The following is a 26,596-nucleotide window of genomic DNA, read 5'->3' on the forward strand; positions in this document are numbered from 1 at the left end:
ACTCCACCAGATACACACACTCCATAACACATTGGTAAAAAATTGCCATTTACAGCGCCAATAGCTCTAACTTAAGCAAATGCTAGACCTACTGCATTTCCAATGCTTGTTTTTTATTATATAGACATTGTTGTATACTACTGTCAGATGAAAGTCATTGAAACGGCACACAAAAAAGGTACAAATTGAAATGAATCGCCATACAGTCTGCTTTTGACAGTAAAATGGATCCTTGACCTAATTTTTTTCTGTCACAGTTCAGAATCCGGTCGTTTTATATTAACGGTGCCGACGCTGTTCCATTTAGTGCTCTGTTCACATCATACAGTCTTTAAAGTCAGTTCTAGGGGATATTTCTAGAGCAGTTTGGGCTCTTTTCTCGCGAACCTGGCAACCGCAACGTGCCGATAGGCTAGGCGACGTCAGCTCGCTGCGTGCGGCGTCACGCGCACCCTTCCTTGCCCTGGTGTTGCTGGAAACCGTTTGGGGCTGATGTCGGGGGGCGCGGGTGCGACGGAGGTGGTGCGGTCACAGCGAGGTGCACGGTCCGGCGAAGAACAGTGCGAGGGGGTGTTGCTGGTGGAAGAGACGGGCGGGGGGCGCTGCAGGGTGCTGCGGCGGGGCAGGACTCCCCTGCCTACCCCTGGGGGCTCTGTCTCTCGCCGCAGGAAGGCCGAGTGTCCCCGGAGGCGGCGACGGGGAGTCGGGCGGGTGGCCCTTCTTCCTGACATGGAAGAGGAGGAGGAGGAGGAAGAAGAAGCGGCATTGGTGGTGCGAGAAGAAGACGACGAAGAAGAGGAGGAGGAGGAGGATAGTCAATTGATGCCACAGGATGCGCTGGACCAGCACCGCCAGAGGCTGATGTGAGTGAGTGATGTACATGAAGGGTGCGAACAGCAGGAGCACGCGAGAGGGCTGCACACTCCGGGGAGAGACGTGAACGATGCACACCAGGGGTATTATCAACAGGAAGTTTTGAGTGATGCACACGAGGGATGTGAAGAACAGGATCTCGTGTTTGTGAGCAATATATACCTGGATTGTGAACAGCTTGTGCAAGTGCTGCTTACTGGTGTTAAGAAAGGGTGTGAACAGGAGGGGCTCTCGTGAATAACTGGGTATGGCCAAGAGCTCATGTGAGGGATGCACACTTACGATATGTGCAGCAGGGGCTGGTGTGCGAGATGAAAAGTAGGGTCATGAGCAGCAGAGTCTCCTGTTAGTATTACACCCTACCAGAGTCTGCCATTCCTAAGATAGCACCCTGGTCGTGGGCGGTGGAGACTTAACGCCCTTGCTGATAGTAGTGAATTAAATAATGGAGCAGGAGGGGGCCTTTGTGTTCATTGGTCAGTAACTAGATCAGCAGGGACTCGTCCCTGAACACAAACATCCCCAGACCTCCCCAACTCACCTAAATCAACGATAGCTTTGATGCCTCACATTGATGATGATTTTATTGATGTTTATTGATGTGGGCCAGAGGCTCGAGGGATGCTCCTTTGTTTGGGAAATAGGTAGTGTTAATGTTCGCCCATTAGTTGGTGAATCTGGCACTTGCATCTGAAATGCTATCTGTGTCCTCTCACCTACACAGCTGTTCAATCCCTTCCTGCAACAAAAAAGGCAGAAAGCTAAGAACTAAACGTCCGACCGCCATCGTTGCGGGATGGTAACCGCCTGACCTGTCCTTAGTGGTTCCACCCAAAATATTCTGATGCAACTGCCCCGTAGGTGGTCGGAATCTTGCCCTTTTCTACTGTAGCTACTGCAGTGGTCTGTAAAAGGGACGCTGCTCAAGCCTCAATAGAAAAGGGCATGTTTACAAACATCCATACACCTGGTGCATGAATGTTTGTGGGAGCACCGCATGTGCCACCCTGGCCTCATAGCAAAGACCCACAGGTTCTTGCTAGGGGCCCCCAGAGTCCTTTCCGGCTGCTTGTTCATTGTGGTGGGACTGCCATGATCAGGCAGTCAGTCGGAAAGGGATATCCTAATCCCTATGACGGTGCCTATGCAGGTACCGCCCCATCATAGGAATTAGGAATAAGACCGCCGTCCCTACGAGCTCCTTGAGCCTGTTGGAGGCGGCAGTCTTTCCCCCCGCCTAACTCGCTCCGACTGGTGGAATCGTAATCTGGCAGTCGGACCGATGGCACAGATGTCAGTGGGACAGCCACCGACGGCTTGTCGATGGCGGTCCCACTGACATTGGAATGAGCCCAAAAATATAACTTTGCATTTTACGACTCTGCGCTTTGACAATATGACATGTAATACCAATATGTATTTTTTTCACCTAACAGCATTGTGAATTGTAGTTTTGCTTTTTACAGTTTCATTATGGGAGCAAAACTCCAGCATGCAAAGTCATGTTGGCTAAAATACCAAAATTGGCTGAAAGTGTTAGCCATGACATGGATGCACTTGTCATGTACGCTTAAAATGTTGCAAACTCTCCTACTCCATTTAAACAAGCATTGGCATAGCCAATAGGTCTCGCTTTTGGGACCTTATAAGTATTTAGTTATGCAGCACAATATCCTTGGTGCAATAACATCAACTGTTGCATGGCTAAAAACGAATAAAGTCCCAAAGGCGAGACCTATTGGCTATGCCAATGCTTGTTCTCTATGTAGGCTGCTCCATGGCTGGCCCGCTTGGCGAGACTCGTTCGCGTGCCTGGACCTCAGAGGCGCGCACAGGACTCACCTTTCACTCACTTGTGAACTTTGCTTTCGTGCACTGTGAACCAGAACTCCTTTCACTTCCCGGCGCTGGCTCTGTAGTCAGCCAACTGCTACCTGTTTGTCTTAGACGCAGCTGTGGTGGGTGGGAGGACGGAGCACAGAAATGAAGACAGCAGGTGAATAAATCCATTAATCGGATTTATGGTGGTAATTTGTGCGGCACTGGAATGTATTTATGGCAGCACCGGTATGCATGGGATGACGAAGACGGCGGGATCGTGACATTTCACAAGACTGGCCTCAGTGTGTCAGGAGTGTGTTTGAAGGGACAGGTGTTTATGATTGCACGCGCGCCTCTTGTGATGGGGCAATTAGGCTCAATCTGGGGCATTATCTCACGGGGGTGGGTTGTGATACGGGACCTGTGCACTGGTACGTTTGTGTGTGTGTATTCATGCCATTGTACAAACTGGGTGTCGTAGCACAAGCGATGTAGTGTGATTGCACAAGTGCGTTTACGTATGTCTGAATTCAGTAGATTTCTAGTGCCAGAAGTATTTACAGGATAGCGCTTACCATCACACTACGGTGCTGATAAAGGGACATATGTAAACCAGTTTGTGCATGACATAACTTATAGATTACCCCCGCGCGAACCCACCCGCCTGTTTTGCCAGCTGCGACTGCATTAGCCCTCCGATGCCCCTTGGCCAAGTTCGCGCTGTATAAAAACTACAAAAAAGGCCGTTGACCTGCCTTTCAGGTTAGCACATTCTGTTGTCTTGCTCAAAAAGATCATTATATGCGGAGGGCTGCAAAGCGTTTGAAAATGATACCAATTTGTCACCCTTACGTTTAATTTCACTTTGCATAGATCTTCACTTGTTTATTGATTTTGCATGTTTGTTGTCAGTTTTTGTCTCAGTCAAGGTTTGCTAACTAACATACATCGACACAAAAGTTGCCTGGATTTCCGCCCTACCACTTTCAAATGTCACCAGCTGCCACTGCAATTCTGGCTGGGACTTTGCGGGAAGAGACGTGTACATCTTTTTGTTTATGCGGTAGGATAAAAAATCCCATGGTTACAGCACAGATTTTGCAGTGCGGAGTGACAACACTTATTTATACGCAAAATAGATTATCTTGTAGTTTCAGTGCACTTGACGTTTTGGCAACTATATTCCGTACCTAGATTACGCATTAAACTGTTTCCATGGCAACTGAATCCCAGTCCAAACATCTGTGACCTCAAGCAATCCCATTTACGCCATCTGGTAGCGCGTGCAAACTTCAGAAATAGTAACTTGCACATTTCCATTAAGGAGCATATGCTGACTCTTCCAACTCGCAGGTATAGACAATCTGATCGAAAAATTCAGCTACTGTAAAGTTATTCATGCAGCCCACAGAAGCTTATACATTCACAGGGCGAGGTACCGATATACTAGACTTTCTTAGTAGTCATCGGCCACATTTTCCAATTTGTTTGAACCACACAAGAAGTTACAGGAGGAATTATCTACACATCTCCTTTTATAAGCCTTAAAAACAGGAACCTCAAACATAAAGTAATTTACACAACTAACCTTACTAAAGATATACACAACAACCGCAGTTCAAGCAATGTTAATGCATGCTAAATGTTTTTTTCTGTTTGAAAAATACTAAACATTGTCACGAAAGCTTTAGTCGTTCTCTGGATCCACGTCAGTCGGGGGTAGTCAGAGGTAACAGATGCTAGCCTGTCATGCCATTTAGCTCTCCTGGCACGCCACTGGACTCTGCAGTCAAGAAGTAAGCCGTATGAAAAATAGCGAACGAGGCTTTAAAATCTCTGTTTACATTCTGAGGTTTCCGGTGCATGCCCTTCAGAAAGCAACTGGCTGGCTTATGTGCGTGAAAATGGTTAGACTTGTGATGTCACTGGGGTAAAGGGGTGGGTAGTGTCAAATCCGCCACAACCTGACATGGCTAGAAGATAGGCAGATGAGTCCGTGTCCTTGAAGGCACGTCTGGTGCGAGGCAGTGTCAGCACAAGTAGACACTGCATGTATGTGGTGGATGCAACCTGTGGGGGCAGTGTCAGTACAAGTTGCCGCAAGAGGATAAGTAGGTAGTGTTAGCACAAGTAGTTGGTGAGTGCGACCTGAGGGGGCAGTGTCAGTACAAGTTGCCGCAAGAAGATAAGTAGGTAGTGCCAGCACAAGTTGACAGAGGGCCGGTAGTCGGTGGGTGCGACCTGAGGGGGCAGTGTCAGAATGTAAGGCAGAAAGGCGTTCCTGAGTGCTGGTGGCTGGCCTAGCGCATGGCGGCTGCGCGCGTGCACGCTCACGTGTACGCAAGCGCTAGGCCAGCCAGCAGCAGTTTGAAAAACTCACATTCAAAATGTCTCTCTGGGCAGCGCATGCGCGCTGACTCAGCAAGACCTAAAAACTGCTTGATTCATGCATTAAAGTAAGCTCTGCTCACATGTGAGGATTCACTCTCTCACATCATGAACAGAAACGAGCATTGGCAATGTGGTTCTTTTTTTCTTATGTGGAGAGAAAGATTCATACTGAGCTTCAGCACATTAAAGGAATAAAATAAAGGTATGGACAGCCACAGCACAATCTTCACTTACACAAAGAATAAGTTACGGGCAGTTGGCAGCAGAAAGAACATCACATGATTCCCTCACACTGTCAGCACAGGTAGCTAACACACTAACAGGAGAATACGAGGTGTTGCAGGACTGTTATATACATTTCATAAACAGACCTAAACAAACCTGAAGTACAAAACTGCTAGAAATAGCTAATCCTTTTATAGAATATTACCATACATTCATGTACCCAGATAGGATGATGAATGGTCACCTACTTAATATTCTTAATCAGTGTGTTCTATATGTTGCAGTGGGAAGCATTCAGTAGTACTTGTGCTCGATAGATGAATAGTCTCCTAGTTTTGGTCAAGTTATGTCAACATTTATGTACATCCTTCGTTAAGCTGCTGGACCTATATTACAATTTTCTGGGATGAACTAGAAATGTTTTTACTTTGATCTCACTGCCACATGCTTGAAAACAGAAGGACTGAGCAATGGACTCTACTTCTCTGTTCCAGCAACACATTTGGTGCTTAAATATTGCCACTTTGTGATATTTTATTTATATATATATATATATATATATATATATATATATATATATATATATATTGCATAAGTACGTCAAGGCGTTAAACCTAAAACCACCCAGCTAAAGAACCTGAAGACAGAAATGCCAGCTTAACTAAATTCAGATTAACATGAGAAGAGCCACATTTTCTGATTTTTACCGAAATAGAAGATGATTGTCTAGTTCTGAGATATTTCGAGGAAGTGTATTCCAAAGCTTTGGTGTGGCATAGGAAAAGGACCAACTTTCTCGTCTTGCCCTACGATATCTAGGTACTGTCAACCATCCTGCTCTGTGCAGAGCACAAAGTCCTAGTAGGAAGATATTAGTGAAACTTGGACCTAAAAAAATTGTGGGCCCTAATTATTTGAAGCTCGGTGCACAATGCATAGGGCGTTGAAAGAAATTTTACTTACTGCGAGTTTATGCAGTTTTATAAGCTCAATAGAGTGATCGGTAGCACGAAATGTCAGGATTATGTTGCGCAGCTGCATTTTGTGCTGTTTGCAATTTGGTTTAAGAGCCTTGATTGATGTAAAGATATAGTCCAATAGTCAAGCCTTGAAGAGATCAGTGCTATGGTGACTGTTTCCCGAGTCACCTGCGGTATGAAGGGAACATTTATCTTCAGAGATCTGATGTTACAACAAGAAGAAACAGTCCACTTCACTTGTGTATCAAAAGTAAGATTATCGGCAATCATTGGTGAATTTTGTACATCATCTATCATCAATACAGTGATCTGAGCATCATCTGCGTAAAATATTAAGCTAAAACCAAAAGATGAATAAAACAATGCAAATTAAACAAGGTTGGGCAAGGTATTCCTTCAAAAAGGTAGTAAAAAAAATCCTAAAAACTAAGTTCTTGCCTTAAACGGTCCTGGTCCATTGCTTATTCACTGCCCCCTGATTGACTACTAGATTATTGTGCACCTTTGATTCGCAGCACTCGCCTGCTATGCTCATTTATGTATTGAATGTTCTTCTCCTTGTACAGTATCCATCCTACCCTAGTTGTGACACACTCCTATCTTGTTCGTTTTATGTATAATAAAGTTATGCTTGCCCTTCCCACCTCTATAACCCACCTATCCTAACTGTAAAGCACTCTGATACCTTCCTGGGTCACATTCGCGCTATATAAAACGTTTTAAATGAAAACAGCTAAAATAAAAAAATATGGTGCAAGCCCATGGCACCCCACAATGTAAAGAAAAGGGTTTAGAAGTAAACTGCCCACATCTAACAGACTGGGTCCTTCCAGATAGAAAACAATTGAGTAGCTTTACCTTTAATCCCAAATTTAGAGAGGAAAGTTATCAGAAGTGAGTGGGACACAATAGCAAAGCAGGAATAGTGAAACAATCCCTGTTTCGTAGGTAAGGCTCTCTCTTTTCTGTTTTTACAGACCTATACAGACAGAAACCCATTTGTTTATTTTTAAATGTGGATAAAAACAGAAATTGGGCTGTTTTTTAGGTCTCGCCTGAGTCAGCGCATGCGTTGCTCTGGCGAGACATTTAGTGAGTGGGCTTTAAAAAGCCTACCACAACTTTTTGTGTGGCATACTGCGTGAGGTTACGCACACAGGCACGAGCAGAGGCGCCATCTGGCTTTCTTCTCGCTCTCCCAAGAGCGCGCGCCTCGCTCCGCTTCTCGGTCTTGCTCGCCCCTCCCCCACCACAGTTTACCTCGCGGCCGCGCCCCAGCGCACGCGTGCATTCCCACCCCTCCCACTTGTTTACTTCTTCAAACCTCAAACATTTTTCTCTGAAAGGGTGTGTGTTTCCTGCAATTGAAGGCTTTTCAATTTTCAAGCGTGACCCTCTGTCCTTCTGTGTTCTTTACTCTGCGTGCGACTGTTATTGTGCGTGTTATTGTCTCTGTGTGAATTTGTTCGTGTTTGCGTGTCCCTGTGTGCATTCTTCTATGCACTGGTTCTTTTGTATTTTCTTTACTCTGTGTGCATCTGTCCCTGGGTGTTACTGAGGGCAACCTCCTGTGCGACTGTTACTGTGTGTTCTTGTCCCTGTGTGCAGTTTTTTTCCTGTTTGCATTTCCGTGCGTGCGTTTCTATATGTATTGATCCTTGTGTATTTTCTTTCTGTGCACGAGCCTGTCCCTGTGTGTGCATGTGTGCATCCCTCTGTGTTGCTCTTATTGTGTGTGTTCTTGTCTCTGTGTGCATTCATTGCGCGTCTCCTTCGCTGCACCTGTCTGTGTCTGTAGGTATGTGCCATAATCCGATTTCCTGTTTGCTGGTACCTTTATTTGTCCGTGTCCATCCTGTGTGTCGCTGCTCATTCTTTATTTGTCCATCCCTATTTGCCTGCCGTGTGTTTGTGTATGTATGTCCCTATTATTGTCTCATTTGTTTGTGCTTGCGAGCGTCTCTGCAGTGTTGTTTGCCCCGTGTAAGTGTCCTTGCTTGTGCGTTTACATCTATGACTTTGTTCCTGATTGTGTGTGGATGTGTCCCTGTTTATGAATGTAAGTTTCTTTTCCTGTATTCGTTCCCCGTTTGTGTCTACATGTGTTCTTGTGTCCGTTCCTGTGTGTCTGTCATTGTGTGTGCTTATTTGTACGTTCCATTACCCCCCTGCTTGGTTCCTTGTTTCTGTGTGTGTCAGTTTCTGTGTGCATTCTTGTGCTTCTGCGTGTGTCCTATATGTGTTGTTGCATTTTTAATCTGAAACTTGGCAAAATGCACAGGGTCTATTCCTTTGAACCTTTTCCCCACACACATCTGGGTGGCTCGTGGGAAAATTGCAAAATGTGCTCTCAGGATCCCTAGCCACAAAGTCAGAATCTGCAGAGGTTTCGGTACAGAGATGTACTCTGCTGCTGCACAATATTAGCTACGTGTTTGAAATGCTGCCAGTAGTGGCACTGAGTCCACGAGAAGTGCCGGTTCCCAGCTGCACTTTTGCTGGTATTCACCAATATGTGCTATGTCTTTCCCACTCTCTTGCGCACTACTGAGTTCACTCCAATCACAAGTGGGGCAGAAACAAAGCTGTCACCTAATGTAAGTGGGTCTGAGAAAAATAAGTGTTACCTTGTAAATTGTGTTCTATTTAAGGAAAAAAGGGGATTTAACTTCAGGCTACACCATAGATTTTCCTTGATGACGTTTCAGGCTAGCAGTGTTGTGGACTATTTGCATCTAACATGCAGTCTGTGACAATCACACATGTACTGGGCGTGTGCATGGGGATTCTGGATAGTGTGTAAGGAAGGGGACATCTGCATAAGTTGAAAACGTATGACTAGGTCTGCGGAGGCTTCAGACAGTGCTGTGATGCTCAAGCTATCACGACTGGTACCCCTCCTATATGACTCCTGGCGGCTCACACCCGCAGAAAGGAAACCATCAGACTAGAGACAAACAAGTGTAACAAAAAAACAAGCATTGGCATAGCCAATAGGTCTCGCCTTTGGGACCTTATAAGTGTTTAGCCATGCAACAGTTGATGTTGTTGCACCAAGGATATTGTGCTGCATAACTAAATACTTATAAGGTCCTAAAAGCAAGACCTATTGACTATGCCAATACTTGTTGAGTCGTGGCTGCCTAGCGAATAGCTGTGCGGATTGACAGGATTAAAAAAAGATAGGAAATTTAGTAACGAGGCTTAAACCGCAGTACATAAGCACAAGGTTGATACTAAAATGTGTATGTTTTCATATAAGTGCATAGATTTACCATATGTGGGTTCTCATATCATTGAAGCCTCTCAGACATTCAAGCATGAATGCACATTTATCGGTTTAAAAAATGTGGAATTATACTAGTTTCAGCTTCTTTTTGTCCACAAAATCTAAAATAAATATGGATAAATACGGACGGAAAAGTTAAAAAAAACATAAAACTGGGAGCCTTATCCATAGGGCATGTCTACCTGCCTCAGAACGTGGGAAGGGTGAAGGGCAGGCCTCACATCAGGCGCTTGGTGAGGTCGTCAGTATGCAGCAAGTTTCCCATGGTGAGTCATTGAAATCGTTGCCTCCACTATGAAATGGTTCATGCCTATGCTGCCAAGTCACACTCGCAGCTGACTGGGTTTGGTCATCGGGAGTGCATAGGCTTTGAGATCGCCAACACCAATTCATCTCCTGCCTTACTGCACTCGACAGTGATAGTGATGCGCTGACCACCAGCTCTCATAATTCTACACAGCCCCATCTGTTTTGCTTCCTGTCTGGAAAAGCAGTTTCGTCACAGCCTAAGCAAACTGGTCATATTTCAGCCTGGTCCTCCCAATGTTCTACAAATGTCGGTGACTGTCACTATATTTTGGATTTTTTTACTTTCGCACCTTAGATCATATAACTACCCTGAGCAGCTGTGTGTGCCTTTTATAGATGGAGTAACGTTATGGTTTATTAAACCATAAGTAAGAGAAGTTCTTGTACAGTGTGCATACTGAACTCTTTCAAGATGCTTTCACATTTGGTGATCATGGAAAAGGAGGCATATGGAAAAAAATAAATGCTTATGGTCATACCGTTTAGTCAAGCTTGGATGCTGGTATTGAAACCAGTTTTTTTTATTGGACGTTTTGCGATTTAGATCCTGGATAGCTATCGCATGCTTTTCCCCTTCTGCTTGATGATTTAATTAGTGAGCCAAGAAGTACATTGTTTGTCATTTGTGGGGTATTTCTAGAGCGCGACGTTCGCTCCGGAGGGAGCATCTTGGCGCTGAGGATCCTGAATGAACCAGTCCATGAGGATTTATATGGAAGCTTTGGAGTAATCGTCCGAGAGATTAAAGATCCTTGTCTTATTAATGGAGCAACATAATGGTCTATTAAGCTTTATACAAGAGGTTTTTATACAGTGCACACCCTTAACAAAAATATTTCAAGTTGCTCACAAATGTGATGATCACTGAAAAGGAAGCCATAGGAAGAAAAGTAATTGCCCTGGGTTAGACAGCCTGGTCAAGCTGAGAAGCTGTGTTTCGAACCAAAGTGTCTGATTCAGGGTCCAACAACTAGTTTAAATTAAGCAAAAGGATGACAAATAATTGCCCTGTGTCAAAAAGTTTAGTCAATTTGGGAAGTTGTGATTGAAACCACAGTCTTTTGATCAGGGCCCTGCAATAAGTGTTGTCCTAGGTTTGATAAAAGCTTCTGGCTGGCCTAAACATGTTATGCAAGTGCATTCAAATTATTCTTTGTTTATAAGATGGGACAACAGCAGTGGAACACACACCTCTTAATGGAACAGCTACACCTCAGGCAGGCACAGTGCAATCATCCTTCCTTCCAAGGACAGGTACAGCTAGTGTAGTATCAGTACAAGTAGGTATGCATTGGGCAACAGCCACACTCGGAGAATTGGGACAAAATGGCAAGAGCAAAGCAAGCACTCCCCTCTCAAAGAAGGCAATAAGTACAACACTCCATTTCCTCAGCACATCTCCAGCATTGCAGAATTGGACAAGCTTTCATCACTCACAGAACATGAGCAGATAAGGCATAGTGACATGTAGGTTACAGACAGATATCTGTAATATGTGCTTAACTCACTGAGAGCAATGTATAGGTGGAGAGTGAGCAATTATGTGAGTTCCAATTTTTTTTCTGCTGATTTGGGCTACTCTTCAGCTGTAACAGGATCTCCACTTGTAACTATATACTACTGCTCCTCTACTGCGGGGTCCCTCTTTGGAAATACATCTTCCATAAGACTGTTTTGTCTGGATGGGTTCGCATTAAGGACTTAACCTGATATATACAGTAAATTGTTCATCTTTCCCCGCTACCTGCATGAGAATTTAACTTAATCTCTACAGGAGTACTTTTCCTCTCGGGATGCCCTGAAGAAGTCCGCCACGGGTGAAACGCGTTGGCTGTATTTGCTTTTCTCTCTTACATTTATAATAAAGAATCAAAAAAACTCAATGCCTCTCCTCTCGTCCTAAGTGCTTTGTGTTTGGTATTAGTGGTGATTATATCCTGATTGCTTGTTTCCGTTGCTTCTCAGTACTTTTGTTTTGATGTTTAATATTGGTGGCAAGCCATATTTTGAGGTGGGCAACTGGGAAAGGGTCTTTGTGCATTCTTTAAGCTTTGAACTAAACGAGTCTGTGCTATAGTATGCTCCCCTGGCCATCATTTTTTGTTTTATTTCTTCGGACACTGTTCTCTGAAACTCCTGCTGCTGTCACTCTGAGCCCTGTTTTTATTTATTCTCTTTTTTTCAACCTATCGTGAAATTGCAGTAACCTAGTAAATAATTGATTTGGAAAGGTCTTCCCGTAGCTTAAGTAACTATGGTCTAGGCAGGCACACACGTGTGAATCTCTTCAAAAAGGTTCCAAATGTGCATGCATTAGGCTGTGTACAATTCCATCCTGCGTGCTAAACCTGTTGAAAATGTTGAGAACCACTAGTGTTACGCATAGTGAATATTAGAAGCAGAGATTTGTTTGACTGGTGTTGATCAGGGGCGGGTTTGAGCAGCAGGCTCGTAAGTCTGTTCTGCACCGAGGGTATTGGAATAGGGAACTCTTGAGAGTGCTGCAGACTGGGGTTATGAGCAGTGGAGACAAGTTAATTATGCACAGACGTCTTCTGTGAGTGATGCAGCAGGGGCTTCTCTGATTGATGTATATTAGAGGAATGAGAAATTATGGTTTTGTGTGATGAATAATCACTAACAGTATGAGCAGCAGGGACTCCCTTCATTGATACACACAGGGTACGAGCGTTGTCTGCTGACAGTATATGTGATGAGCTCATGAATGATGCATATTGGTGGTAGGAACAGCAGGTGCTTAGTCATGCACATCGTGGGTATGAGCCTTACTGAATTTAGCTCAAAAGTGATGCGCATGGGGTATGCATGGGCTTGTGTGAGTTCACAAGACCGGTGTGCATTCAGGTGGAGAGGCTGTATCGGACCAACATGGGTTTATGTGAGTGATGCAAAATGACTTATGAAAAGCAGGTGTTCATGTAAATGATAGACACTATGGGTATGAGCAGTTGGGGCTCATGCGAATGATGCACACCACGTGAATGTGGTGCAGAGACTTGTGTGAGGTTTGGTCACTAATAGTATGAGACGCAGGGGCTTAGTTGAGTGATATACACACACTAAGTATTTATGCAGCAGGACCTTGCACATGAGGGGCAGGCCAGCGTTGGGAGCATCAAGATATGATCACCGGGGGAAGTATGAATTGAAGGGACTCCTGAGGTTGTTAAACATTAAGGCTTTGAACAGCAGTGTCCTTGTGTGGACTGTTTTACATTATGGCTAATGCCAGCTATGACTGTGTGAGTGATGCACGTCGGAGAAGGTATGAACAGCATTACATATGCAAATAGTGCTACATCTGTATTTTTTGGGGGAGGATGCAATTGGAAGGTTTGTGCTAGAATAGTATGGGCAGTAGGAGATTGATAGCTAGTGTGGCTATTATATCAGGACTTGCTCTCGGAGCATTAACCTGGTAGATAAAACCATAAATCAGGGGTGTGGATTTTAATAAAATACCTACTTGTCCATGGGGCAGGTTGCTTTATAATCTACTTGTCGTTTAACAAAATCCACATGCCCCTTTGGTGCCATGTAGTGCAGCGACAAATTATGGCAGTAATCACATTATATAAGAGCTCTGATATAACCTCTCTGATTATGCCAGAGTTCATACCATAGTACTGTTTGAATACTTGCAATGCACTTGTATTGCCACGTTTCCGCAGATCTACATACTGGGGCTGAAGTTAGTGCTAAGCTATAGTTCCAGGGTTAGAACGCAAACCTACTAACTTGCATGCTTTAAGGGTTTTCAACAACTCTTCTCTAATCTTTTCTCATACTGAGAAATGTTGGAAATTTACTCCTGATAATGGCAGATGTAAACCGTCTTCCAAAGTTGTGACAAAAGTGTGTGGAGGGAAAGTGAACTTGCAAAAACTCAGATTCTCGCATGAGATCTACACATGCATAATATTTTCTAGGAATACTATTTCTTGTTCTACTTCTGTAAATTCTTGGGAATTCACGAAAGCCCTTTAGCTGCACTTAATGTAAGGACGTATACCATGGGTGCACTTTTGAGACTTTCTTTAATATTAGGGTCCCTAATTTGGTCTGTCATTGAATGTGACCTTTTGTGTTTATTAAAACTCTCTCTCTCCCCCCTTCCCTTCCCGTGAGTGACAGCATTCTGCTTTTTCACAAGGAGCATTACGAAACACAAAGTAGTTTTGTTCAGTGCCAGTAACTACTGTGGCAGTGTGGACTTTGGAGACCAAAAACATTTTTTGCTTTTGCCAATGTTTGTTATAATGGAGACCGCCAATTTCAGACCTACTAGCTTTTCCAATGCTCGTTTATTTTTGTTTCCCGGAATCTTATTGAAACTGGTTACACCGATTTTCCATTATCAATATTTTTAGGAAATACTAGAATGCATCAACAAATGTTATTAAATGATGCTGCAAAGAAATGGTACCAGACATTTAATAGTAGTTTAGAAAAATGTTTTTTCCTGCTTTCATTTTCTTATGAACACTTTATTTTGAAACCAAAAAATCATCAATCTTGGTTTCAAGCTTCTGGAAATATTGGCATCAAATCAGAGAGCATTCTGGAAGCATTAAACATAGCCTCATATTGCTAAACTTTGAAAACGTGTACATATTTTTATACTGGAACAGCTGTCGGTAGTGCAGGCAGAGCTTACAACATTTTCTTAGACCGCTCACCCTAATAACTGCTTTCAATTAATGAACCATAAATACATGTTTGAACAGCATTAGCATATGGGCAAAAATATTACCTAAACTGCAGACAGTGCCCTTCCCTGATCCATAATGTGGTACTGGAAGCCAAAGGGTTTGTGCCGCAAGTGGTTTGGCCTACTTTTCCCAAGAACCGTATTCGGCCTGGGCTGTACACATCAGGCTTTTTCAGGAATTTGTGATTAAAATATGCAGACTGGTTAGGAACGAAAATGATTGCACTCTCTCTGGCTAGTATAGCTAAATTGCCTTTCAGCCATCACGTATTAAATTCTCTCACTGAAGGAGCCTCGACCTATTCGACTGCATGATTAATATTAAGCCTAGAAGGAAACTCAGCGGCTTGTTGGCAAGAATGAGACATGTTGGTTGGGTATTGTTTGATAAATTGAAAATATGTACTTCATTATGAACCCAAAATAAGATGGCATTTTACAACTTCTCATGGTGTCTTATGCCATCACTCAATGATCAGAACATACCTATGGTTTATGGTAAATACCCAGGAGATCAAACACTCAGTATGATACAGCTAGCGTTCTCTTAATTCCAGGGTAGTGCCTTGCATTGAACCCTCCAGTTTGGCGGAGGGCAACTGAGCTGATCTCCTTAGCCCTAAGAGGATAGTACGTGTCACACCCCTTTGGGGAAAAGAGGAAAACAGACAGGTGCCTCTTACTCTACTCCATGACAAGTTAGGTTCATCCAAAGTGTGTGCAATGAGTCCGACAATCCTACCAGAGAGGCTCTTATCTGCAGGGAGTGTGAACCCTCAACCCAGCCCTTGTAAACAGTAGACACACAGCGCTGTTGGCATTTTGCAATAAGATGTTATATGCAATTAGGACATAAATCTTATGTACCGAAATTATTATTGTTATGGTGATCTCATCTGTCATTATTTATGGTTTAAATCTTTTTATTGACATTTCAAACATACACAAAAAAAGAAAAATGCCAACCTAGAAAGATAACAGCACCTCGCTTAATCCCCAGGTAATGCGTGAGTCTCTCAGTTCAGTGCTGTGTACTTATTCCGGCAGCAACCAACTTGGGAACGCCATAGTAGTCCCTAATAGGGTGCCATGAAGTAAATAATAAATCTATAACCCCCCCCCCCCCCCCCCCTCGTTCCACGTCCATCTATTCCGTCCCCTCTCCTTCCCAACATCATCCAATCTCTACTCCTCATTCTGCCTCTCGGATAGCCTCAGCAAGCGTAGATAACGGGGACAAGTAACTTCCCTAAATTCGGTGGCCAATAATGACTGGAAAGGCCTCCACAACTCTCCAAATTTGGAACCCTCCCCAGATAGCGTCGGTGTGAGTTTTTCCATGCCCAGGACATGCCACAATCGGTACAACCAGCCAGTAAAAGTTGGTGAGGTGTTAGAACGCCAATGCGTAAGTATGTTCTGTGTCGCTGAACCCAGCGCTATGGCTATTTGTCTGCCCCAGCGCGACTTAAGCGGATATGTCAAAGGGTTTGGGAGGCCCAGCAGTACATACGCCGGAAAGCGCGATATCAAAATGCTTGTCCACTTCATCAAGCACCCGAGTCCAGAACTCCCGAACACCCTCACAGTCCCAAAGCAAGTGCGTCAAGATACCTATTTGCCCACAGCGCCTCCAACAATACGCATCCCTCTTCTCGTCCATCGCGTGTATGCGTTCCGGCGTATAATACCAATAGGTCGCCACCTTCGTGAGTGTGTCTGTGAGTCCCATGTGGTACGCTGAGCGTCGGTCCCTGTAGGCTATTCCCCTCCATTCCTCCTGAGTCAGAGTTCTACCGAGCTCCCCCTCCCATCGCACCCTCCCCGCATTGTATGTGTGCGCGAATCACCTTTGAAGGAATCACCTTTGAAGCGTTTTGTAGAGGTCCGAAATCAGTTGCCTGTCAGATAAGCGCGTTATTAACCACCGCTCGTATTGGGAGAGCCGCCTATTTGCCAACGGTCGGACCCAGTCGTCCAGCGCCCAATGTGTGACCTGAAGATAGCGAATGCGTTCCGCCTCAGGGTGCCCATACTCCTGCCTGAATTGCTGGAACGGGCGTACCCCCTCAACGTCGTACATATGATAAAGAAAGCGGCAGCCTGCCGATTTCCACCTGTGGAAGGCTACCAAATCCATTCCGGGTGATGTGAGAGGCATAGAGGTTGGGGGGCCTGTGTTGTTTCCGCAGGAAAGGGATTTCTTGTAAGGGTCGGGCCGCTACCGCTTGATCTTGAAACAGCCAGTGCTTTTCCGACTCCCACCGACTCCACTCCACCAGATAGCATAGTTGCGCAGCTTGGAAGTAGAGCCGGAGATCAGGGATCCCAAACCCCCCGTCCTCGGGCACGAGAGTGGACAACGACCGCTTCATGCGTGGCTTCCGCCCATTCCAAATGAACTGGGCCAGCTCCGACTGTGTCTGTTGGATCCAGCCAGCCGGCGGGTATAAGGGTATTGTGCGGAAAAGATAAAGGATCTGTGGTAGTATGGTCATTTTGACCGCCGCTATCTTCCCTAGTCACGAGAGGGGATAGTATTTCCATTGACCAAGCTCCCTGCGAATCTTCCGTCGCAAAGCACCATAGTTAAGAGCCACCACACGTGAAAGCGTAGGAGCCAACTGGATCCCCAAGTAGGGGATCGAGTCTGCCGTCCACTGAAAGGGAAGTAAACCCTCCAGGTGTTCCCTGGTGGAGGGAGTCAAGGAGAGGTCCAAAGCAATTGATTTGGCCGCATTAACCTTGAACCCCGCCACCCGTGCAGAGGCATCCAAGTCTGCCACACACGCCGGCAGTGCCTCCCTCGGGTTTGATAGAGAAAGTAGCACATCGTCCGCATAGAGGCTAATAGTGTGAACGTACCCCCCAAACTTAATCCCGGAAATTCCCAGGTTTTGCCGGATCTTCTGGGCAAGGGGCTCCATATACGCAGCGAAAAGCAGAGGCGACAGCGGACACCCCTGCCTCGTGCCTCGCGTTATGGGGAAGCTGGTGGACGTATGTCCTTTCACCCGGACCATTGCCGACGGGAATTTGTAGCAGTTGAAAATATGGGTGCGGAATTTCTCCCCAAGCCCCATCCGCATCAACACCTGTTCCAGGTAGGGCTAGTGGACCCGGTCAAACGCCTTTTCGGCGTCGATCGCGAGTAACATGTATTCTCCCGACGTACGGGAGGCCTTCTCGATCAGGTGCATGACGCGTTTCGTGTTGTCGGGGCCTTGACGCTCCGGGATGAACTCCGCTTGATCCGGGCCTTCGCTGGCTTCAACCGGGAAATAGCCGCAATCACCTCCTCAGGGCGTATGTGTCTGTCCAGCTGGTCCGCCTGGACCCCGGTCAGAGCGGAGAGTTCGACTGAGGAGTCTAGGAAGGCTGCCCCGTCGTCGGCGGACAACCCTGCTCCATCGTACAGGGCAGCATAGTAGGCTCGGAACGCTTCCGCTATGTCCCTTTCGTCAGTGACCCGCGTACCGTCCTCCCGGCAGATCTCGCGAACCCCCTGGCTTCTCCGGGCCTCCCGGAGCTTGTGTGCGAGTAAGCGTCCGCACCTATCTCCTCCCGTGTAGTAAGCATGCTTTAAACGGAGAGCGGCATATTCCGCCCTACCCTGATCAAGAGCCGTCAGCTGTTGCCGGATAGCCCTCAGTTGCCGCCATATCCGGGGGGCACCCGTCCTCTGGTGCATTTGCTCCAGCTCCTTAGTTTTTTGCGTAAGCTCTTCTCTCTTGCGGCGCCACTCTAAGTTGTCAGCCACGGAGATAGCAATAAACTCTCCCCGTAAGTCCGCCTTCAGTGCCGCCCATTGTGTCGCCAAGGTCGTATCAGTGTTGGCGTTGTGTGTAAGAAAATCGGTGATTGACCTGCGGATCTGGCTCAGCACGTTCTCTCGTGTAGTAGGGCGTCCCTAAGACGCCATATCCTATCTGGTCGGACCACCGGTGGCAAATTCAGAGTAGTGAACACCGGCGCGTGGTCCGAGAGCGAGGCCGCCCCTATCTCCACCGCCAGCTCTCTAACTGCAGATGACGGCAGGAGATAATCCAGCCGCGCGTACGTTTTATGTGCATGCTAGTAATAAGAAAATTCCCGGGTCTGCGGGTGGAAGCTGCGCCATAAATCCTCAAGCCCCAACTCTCGTAATCTGTCAAGGCCTGCCTCAGAGAGCGCCCCCGCTTGTTGCGTACGCTGACAAGATCTATCACGTATGTTATCAAAAACGAGATTTAAATCTCCCCCCAAGAGAATAAGCCGATCGCTTGTTGCCGTGGCCCCTGTGAGGGCGGACTGCAAAAACCGCTCCTGACCCTCGTTGGGAGCATAGATTGAGCCAATAGTGAAGGTCAAGGCACCTAAGGCAAACCTGTAGATCAATAGCCGTCCCCTGATTTCAGCCTCCTTCTGCAGGATTTCCCCTCTAAAACGGTGTGGTACCAATATCGCAACTCCCGCCGTCTTGGTCAATCAATCAATCAATCAGTGACACTTATAGAGCGCGCTACATACCCGTAGGGTCTCAAGGCGCTGGGGGTGGGGGGGGGGGGGGGGTGCCGCTACTGCTCGAATAGCCAGGTCTTCAGCTTCTTCCTGAAGGAGAGGTGGTCTTGGGTCAGGCGCAGGTCGGTCGGGAGGGAGTTCCAGGTCTTGGCGGCCAGGTAGGAGAAGGATCTTCCTCCTGTAGTCGCTCTTCAGATGCGGGGGACGGCGGCGAGGGCGTGGTTGGCTGATCGGAGGTGGCGTTTGGGAGCGTAGAAGTTGATCCGGCTGTTGAGGTAGCTCGGGCCTTGGTTGTGTAGGGCTTTGTGTGCGTGGGTGAGGAGGCGGAAGGTGATTCTTGGTAAGGCTGAAGGAGAAGAGCTGGACCGGGAACTTACGAGATCGATGCCTGTGACAGTCTTGGGCTAGTAAATGGGTCTCCTGAAGGAGACATGTATCCGCCTGCGAAGTCTCTAGGCATGACAGCACCGCTCTGCGCTTGACCGGGTTGTTAAGACCCCTAACATTAAGTGTTGATACTTTAAGTGTACCAGGCGCCATATGTTGCAAGGTGTAGTGTTAAAATATGCCATACAGAAGGTGCGGCTCGCACATACAGACTATACCAAGGACATGTACACCCCGCTCCCCGCATGCTGGCAACCCACACAACCCTACCCCCTGATGGACGTGGAACCCCCTTACCCACCCCTCCGCCCCTCCCCCCCACCAAATTGAACAACAAAAGTCCAGAACCATTGTCCTCCACTTTCCAGTGGATGGTGATGTAGGGACACCAGGTACGACGACACAGTGAGAAAGCACCTCTCCCGCAGGCGACTCGTGCAAAGAGCCAGTGGTATGGCCCGCCACCGCCATTACTCAGCTGCACCAGGCGAGGCACCGCGCAGCTCCATGGAGACTGATTCTAGTGCTGCTTGCTGTCCTCTGAAGATCTCCGCCACTGGAGGTTTCTTAGTGCGTTTACGGCGGCCCTGGCGGCGCCAGCCAGGTCCGGTCGTCGCTGTATCCGCTGGACTCTCCTCTGCCCCACTGTCCTCCTTTGGTAGATCCACCCCCAACAGTTTAGCCGCTTCCGACAGGGCCCGCAGCTGATAGTGTGCTGTCAATACGGAACACCAAGCGAAAAGCATGGCCCCAACTATACTGGTTGTTGCGTTGTAGGAGGTGCGTCGTGATCGGCTTAAAAAATCTGCGCTTGTGAAGCGTGGGCGCTGAAAGATCCTGATATAGTACTGGCGCATGATCTCGAAATTTCACGCGGTGTTGCCGACGGGCTCTGAGTAATATGTCCTCTTTGGTGCGGTAGTCTTGTATACACACTAGGATATCAGGCGGATTGGTCGCTGCGGGGCGCTGGGGACCCACTCTGTGCGCTCGGTCAATGCGCAGCTCCGTGTCCAGCGGACGTTCCAGGATATGATTAAAGAGCTCCTTCATGAAAGCGAAGAGGTCCTTTGAGTCGTAGGTATTTCGCATCCCTCGAATGCGTATGTTATGTCGCCGGGACCGGTTTCCCAGGTCTTCTACATGCGACTGAAGATCCACCTGCTGGTCGTGGAGCCGGAGGATTTCTTGTTGTAGCGCCGCCAGCTCCGCGTCTCGGCCATCCCCCTTATCCTCCAATTTGGCAACTCGTTCCCCAATACTGTCCACATCTCTACACACCTCCTTGAGCTCCGCTGCGAATTCTTTCTGCAGATTTTGGATGTCGGTTCGCAGACCTGTGAACATGGATTCTAAGAATGACTTTGTGATCAGTTCAGAACCCTCCGGCTGCACGGGCGGGAGGCCCGATGCCCCTGCCGCCATACCTCCTTCTGCGGGCCCCACCCAGGGTTTCTCAAACAGCTCCTTCAAGGTCTTGTCTCAAAGGCCTTTCGGGGGGACCATAACGTGCTACGGGCTCCACCGCTATCTCACCCTTAAGGGGGCTCGGCCATCTCGACAATCATCCGGCGCCGGCCCGTGGCCCACCGCAACCGACTCCGCCGCCTTTACTGCTGAGTCCAATCCGGGCCGAACCCGCCGCGACCCTCCTCTCGGTCACTCTGTAATAGTCAAGCGCCCACCGGACACCCAGCGCCACTCATCTGCTTCGCTTCCACAGCTCCCACAAAGGTCCGATCGCTGCCGGGCCATAAGGGAAACGAGGGCCCAAAACTCGTCGCCGCTGCTCACATGGGCCCCTCTCCCGCAGCCCCCCCCCCGCTGCGACTGTTCCCCCTCAGGGGTCCTCCGCTAGCCTTCCTGGACGCCCCTCCCTCCCCTCACCCCCCAGAAGGGCCCGTCACCAGGCTACCGCAGCGCAAAATGTCTCGCATCGTGGGTCCGGCGGGCCTCCTCCGCTGCCTCCCAAGCGCTAGTCACCCCTCTTCAGGCTCATCTCGCGGATCCGGCTGGCCTCCTCCACTGCTTCCCACGCGCTAGTCACCCCTCTTCAGGCTCGCCTCCGCTACTGGGCCCACTCCGAGGCAGAGAGCCCCCAGCGAGAGGGCCGACCTCTCAACAAGCTCCGGTGTCCAAACAGCGGCGGCGGGCACAGCAAGGTGTCAGACTCCCCCCGGGGCCCCCGCTCTTCGATTTCGCCGGCTCCGGCCTACTCACAGTTCCCGTGGCAGTCGGCGGGCGGGCTCCGCTTCCAGTGCCTCCCCGGGAAGCCGCTTGCTGCTCCTCTGTGTGGTCTCCCCCACCTGTGGTGTCCTCCGATCTCCACCGCCAGCGTCCGGGACCCCCGGGACGCGCCGCTGATCTCCGCGCTCTGAAGGTGGCGCCGTCCGTCTCCCGCCAAGAACCTCCACTCGTCTTCCCCGGGCCTCCGGCCACCGGTGCCAGCAGCGCGATCACCCGCCCGGTCGCCGCTGAGGTTTCGTCGGGGTTTCAGGGTCCCGCTCTGGTACACAGCTCGCAGCTCCTCCGGGCGGTCGACCTCCGTCCCTCCACTCCGGGACCGCCGCACCCACTCCACACTGGCCCGTACCACCGCTTCACGCCGCCCTCAGGCCGGCCCGCCCCTCCGCTCTCTAAGTAAAGGGCGCCAAGCCGTCTCGTGCCGGACCGGCCGGGATCCTCCCCAAACGTGCTGGTTTCGCCTAGTTCCTCTCGGAACCCTGCCTGACCGCCATCCGGCCCCGGGTGCCTCCGCTCGGCTGTTGTCTCGGTAGGCCGGTCCTTCGCTTCTCAGGCCTCAACCACGCCAGGCCCCTCTCACTCCCGATTTCACGGGTCTCGGGGTTCGCACTTTCGGGCGGCCACCGCTCTCTCGCCTCCGCCGCCTCGGCAGGCACCTCCTGGGCTGCTGACACCGGTGTCGGCCCGCTGGAAACGGCCGAACACCGGGATTTTCCTGGGTCACCCGCGGGAGAGGCGAAACTGCACGTCCGCCTAAGCCGCCATCTTAACCACGCCCCCATCTGTCATTATTTAAAACAAAATGAGCATTATAAAAACCCAAAGTATTGCAGTAGCTGTACAGAGCATATCAAGAGTAGAACATAAGAAATACATAGATGAGTGCCTGCATGTTCACCTTATGGGGGCAACTGTGCTACAGAAATCTGTGGTATAGGATCACATCGGCTTTTTGTAATTAATCATGGTTTACACTACATATCATTGTTGTTTTTAATTTGTTAGATTTTGGTGCGGCAACTTAACATGCCGTTTGATTGAAGTTCCGAGGAGGCTAGAATATAGCAGTTGTCACTAGTTTCCATTTTGTATTTCACATTATTGTGCTACCTACAAGAAAGAATTTATATAATACGTTTTAGTAAAATAATATTATCTTGCGGTATCTTTCAGCCCACTTAGGCTCTATTGACATGCCTGACTGAAGGGATGATTACTATGCATATTTCTGTTCGATACAGGCTTCATTCCAAGATGGCCGATTCTTACATAGCTTATCACTGATGGCATTGAATCTGCCCACTTGGCTGTATACCCATGTATATGTACATACCTGTATCTGCTGGATTGAATTAGGGATTGTGACCTATGACTGTTTACCTAGGAATGTATTTAAAAAAAATGCCTTTAATAATTTTTCGCATTTTGGTTATGTGTAGTGCATCATGGTGGTGGGATTGTATATATAACATTTCCACTCTAAGCTGGCCGGCATAGGATAGGTAATGCAGATTTTTTTTTTTTAATCCATTGCCTTTTGTTGATGTTTATGTTGTACATCACTGGTGTTTTTGAAACCTTTACCACTCTCGACCCATGAGGAAGGCTGTACGGGTGAATGCGTTGGATGGAAGTATGTGAATAAACTTTCCTGCTCCTGATATTGCGTCTCTTTTTGCTCTTTAAAAGAGGAACTGTGCATGAGGAATTTCTGGGCCTTCCACAGCCCGCTGCAGAACGAGCTGCAAGTGGTTGGATGTGCCAGGCCTTTGTTATATTCCATCACACTTGCGTACCTGTGTGCGTAATATTAGGTTTGTGGTTGTTGTATTGCCTGAACTATGGGAAATGTCCGTAACTATTTTGTACCAAGCCATGTAACCATCCTCAGAAAGCTGTTGGGCCTGCAGTCGAATAATGGAGCCCCAGCATGTTCTTTCCAGCAATCAGTCTTCATGTCTACTACTGCTAAATTCATGGGTCTCTTTATACCTTTCTCCTCAGTGATTCTCTAAGGAGAAGGAAGGAGCTGCTGTGTAGCCTCTTTTGTACTCTAAAGTAGACACGTTTGAAAGGTATGCACTGTAATTCGGTCTGCTTCCTCTTTCATTTCAAACCTGTTCCTTGCGGGACCTAGTGGCCTTGCAGAGTTGATCCATTGACATAGTTCTCCGAACAGCAGAATGGAAGATTTCTTTATTTGTTTTGTGTTAATACAACTAATGTCAACCTACTGCTAATATATTCTGGTGAACACACACACGTTTCTAGGCTTTAAGTCTTAATCCTATACACTCTAAAGAGCTACTGTCCCTCATTTTGGCAAATACGCTGGTTTTTTGTAACCTGTATGTATTACCAGGAACGTCCTGCTACATACGGCACCACCGTCTTGGTCAAAGATCATCAAATTGCTAATCGCGTACCCCATTTTGTGTGCATTATTCTTCCTTAATAATGGGAAGCAGTTCTTGTTAATTTAATAAGACCTTCTGTCCTAAATATGTAATTATAACTGCAAGAGTAGTGTGATTGTAATGCAAGTAAAAGGCTCGGTAAGTACAAAGAAAAGCTAAGTGAGTTTTGCATTAACAGTGGTTCAGGCCAAAATATTTAATTGGTTTATTATTCAGTGGGTTAGGAGAACAAGTTTCACATGTTTTCAGGAAGAGCGTTCTCAGATAAGAAGCACTCATATTTTCCATCTGGTTTGTGTCTTTTATTGATAACATCAAATCGGGGCTAAAGAATAACTTGTATAATGAATGAAGGTCGCAGATGCAGTAAAATTGCTGATACTGAAATGGGGCAATCTGTGACCTAATTTTAAGAATTTGCATGATAAATATACCATGGGTGCAACTATTCATAGAGAATAACCCTGAAGAAGACGATTATTCCTTGAAACGTGTTGGCTTTCTGTCCAATACTTTCAAATAAAGATCAATTTTGCATATTACACAAAAATGATTATTGTGGGTTATTTTCAGATCATGAGATATTCAGTGAAACTATAACTTCTGAAAGAAATTGATCATCCTATTCCTCCAGAAAGCTGAACTTTAGAGTACTTTATTACTGTAGATTGTAGGCTAACCCATTATTCACCTTTGTGTTACCTACACTTGGAACACTTCTTCAGTCTACTGAGTTAATTTCTTAATTCTTAGTATTACAAATACTGCTATCACACTTGCTATTGTAATTCAAGGAGTCTTGAGACACACTCAGTCACTAAATTGTTTGTTTATTGGATCGTATTCAGCTCAACATATCACCCTGAAAGGTTCTCATGGCACTGATTCGAGATTTCCAACAGATCTTGTGATCTAGTGAAGCTGACCCAGTCCTCGTTCAAACTCTCCCACCAGGCCACCTAATTCATAGGGCTGATGGTAAAATCAGTAGAGGTGGGGGTTTAGCTATTATTTTTAAGAAGCGTTTTAATTGTCGTATTACTACCACCACCCTTGTGGATTGTGAGAGCTTGGCCTTTGCCATAAATCTTTCTCCGATAAATACCTTTTCTGGCCTTTTGATCTATCGACCCCCTGGGGCCATACGACAGTTTTTTCACTAGCCTCTCCATTTCCATTTCTAACTTAGCCTTAGTTCCTTCTAATTTTACTGTACTTGGAGATCCTAATATTAATTTAAATGATCCCCTTGATCATTGGGCCAAAGAGCTCTCAACGAACCTTTCAGCCTTTCAACTCATTCAAAAAGGATTCATACCCACCCATATTAAAGGTCATCTTCTTGACCCGGTTTTTATCAACTTACAACAATTGGTGGTTGGGACTCCGATTCCACTTCCATGGATAGACCATTTTCTGATCCCCTTAGTTTGGGAAGGATGTGGTCCCACCTCTCCCCCTAATAAAATACCAGTGCTGTTACGAAATTGGTCGAAGCTTTCACCTCGTCTTTGGACCACTGCTCTTGAAGCTTCCAGACCTTCTAGACCAGCTAGTACTGACGGCCTGGATCAAGCCATTGATAATTTTAATCACTGGATCACAAGTACACTGGATTCAGTAATTCCCAACAGACACGTCTATAGGAAATGCAAACCAAGGAATTAAGAGAATTAAAACAAATGTGTAGAACTCTCCTAAGGAGATCTTTCAAATTGCTAAAACCTTAGTAACCTTACCTCAAAAAGCCCAAATTCTAGAGGGGACTCAAACCCGCTGTAATGATCTTGCGGAATTTTTCCATCTCAAAATCCTGAAAATCTACCTATCTTTTCCAGTTTCCCATAATGACTCAAATGCCTGTCAAATTACAGAATCAGTCGAGGAACCTCAGTTTTCATTAGAGCAATTTCCTCTCCTAGATTCCACCTCACTTGACCTGATCATGTCTAAGGTAACTTCAGGCTCTCCCATTGATCCTGCTAGTCCTCCGTCACTTGCCCTGGTCACTAATACTATTTGTCCCGTCATTCTTGATATATTAAATTTATCTATTTCTTCTGGTGTGGTCCCTCCTACTTGGAAATGCGCCCGGGTGAAGGTGCTCCTAAAAAAAACCTTCTCTTGACCAGTCCAACCTGACTAATTATCGTCCCATATCTCTCCTCCCTTGGTTGAGCAAATTGCTTGAGAAACATGCGAACACCATGTTAGTAGAGTACTTGGAGTCCAATCATCTTCACTGCTCTCAAACGGCTTTCGCCCTCAGTTGGGGACGGAGACTGCCCTTTTAGCTGTAACCGAGGAGGCGAGGAAGATTGTAGACCGGGGCGGCACGGCGGCAATTATTCTTCTGGATCTCAGTGCCGCATTCGACACTGTGAATCATGACACACTGATGTGCCGCCTTAAACACCTTGGTGTTTCC

General features: G+C 47.0%; 1 protein-coding gene across 4 annotated transcripts in view; it reads left to right on the top strand.

The window, feature by feature from the left end:
• The first annotated feature begins 419 nt into the window (after positions 1 to 419).
• ZFP91 (ZFP91 zinc finger protein, atypical E3 ubiquitin ligase) overlaps positions 420 to 26,596 on the top strand; it is a 284,968-nt gene continuing 258,791 nt past the window's right edge. For 2 of the 4 annotated variants that reach the window (XM_085651803.1, XM_085651804.1), the window contains exon 1: positions 420 to 863. In XM_085651803.1, the coding sequence (XP_085507929.1) occupies positions 493 to 863 (371 nt within the window). In that variant the 5' untranslated portion in view covers positions 420 to 492. The remainder of the gene's footprint in view (positions 864 to 26,596) is intronic. The other 2 variants (XM_085651806.1, XM_085651805.1) reach the window with 2 other exon arrangements.

Source organism: Triturus cristatus, chromosome 4_1 (assembly GCF_964204655.1).
Source record: "Triturus cristatus chromosome 4_1, aTriCri1.1, whole genome shotgun sequence".
Taxonomy (NCBI): domain Eukaryota; kingdom Metazoa; phylum Chordata; class Amphibia; order Caudata; family Salamandridae; genus Triturus; species Triturus cristatus.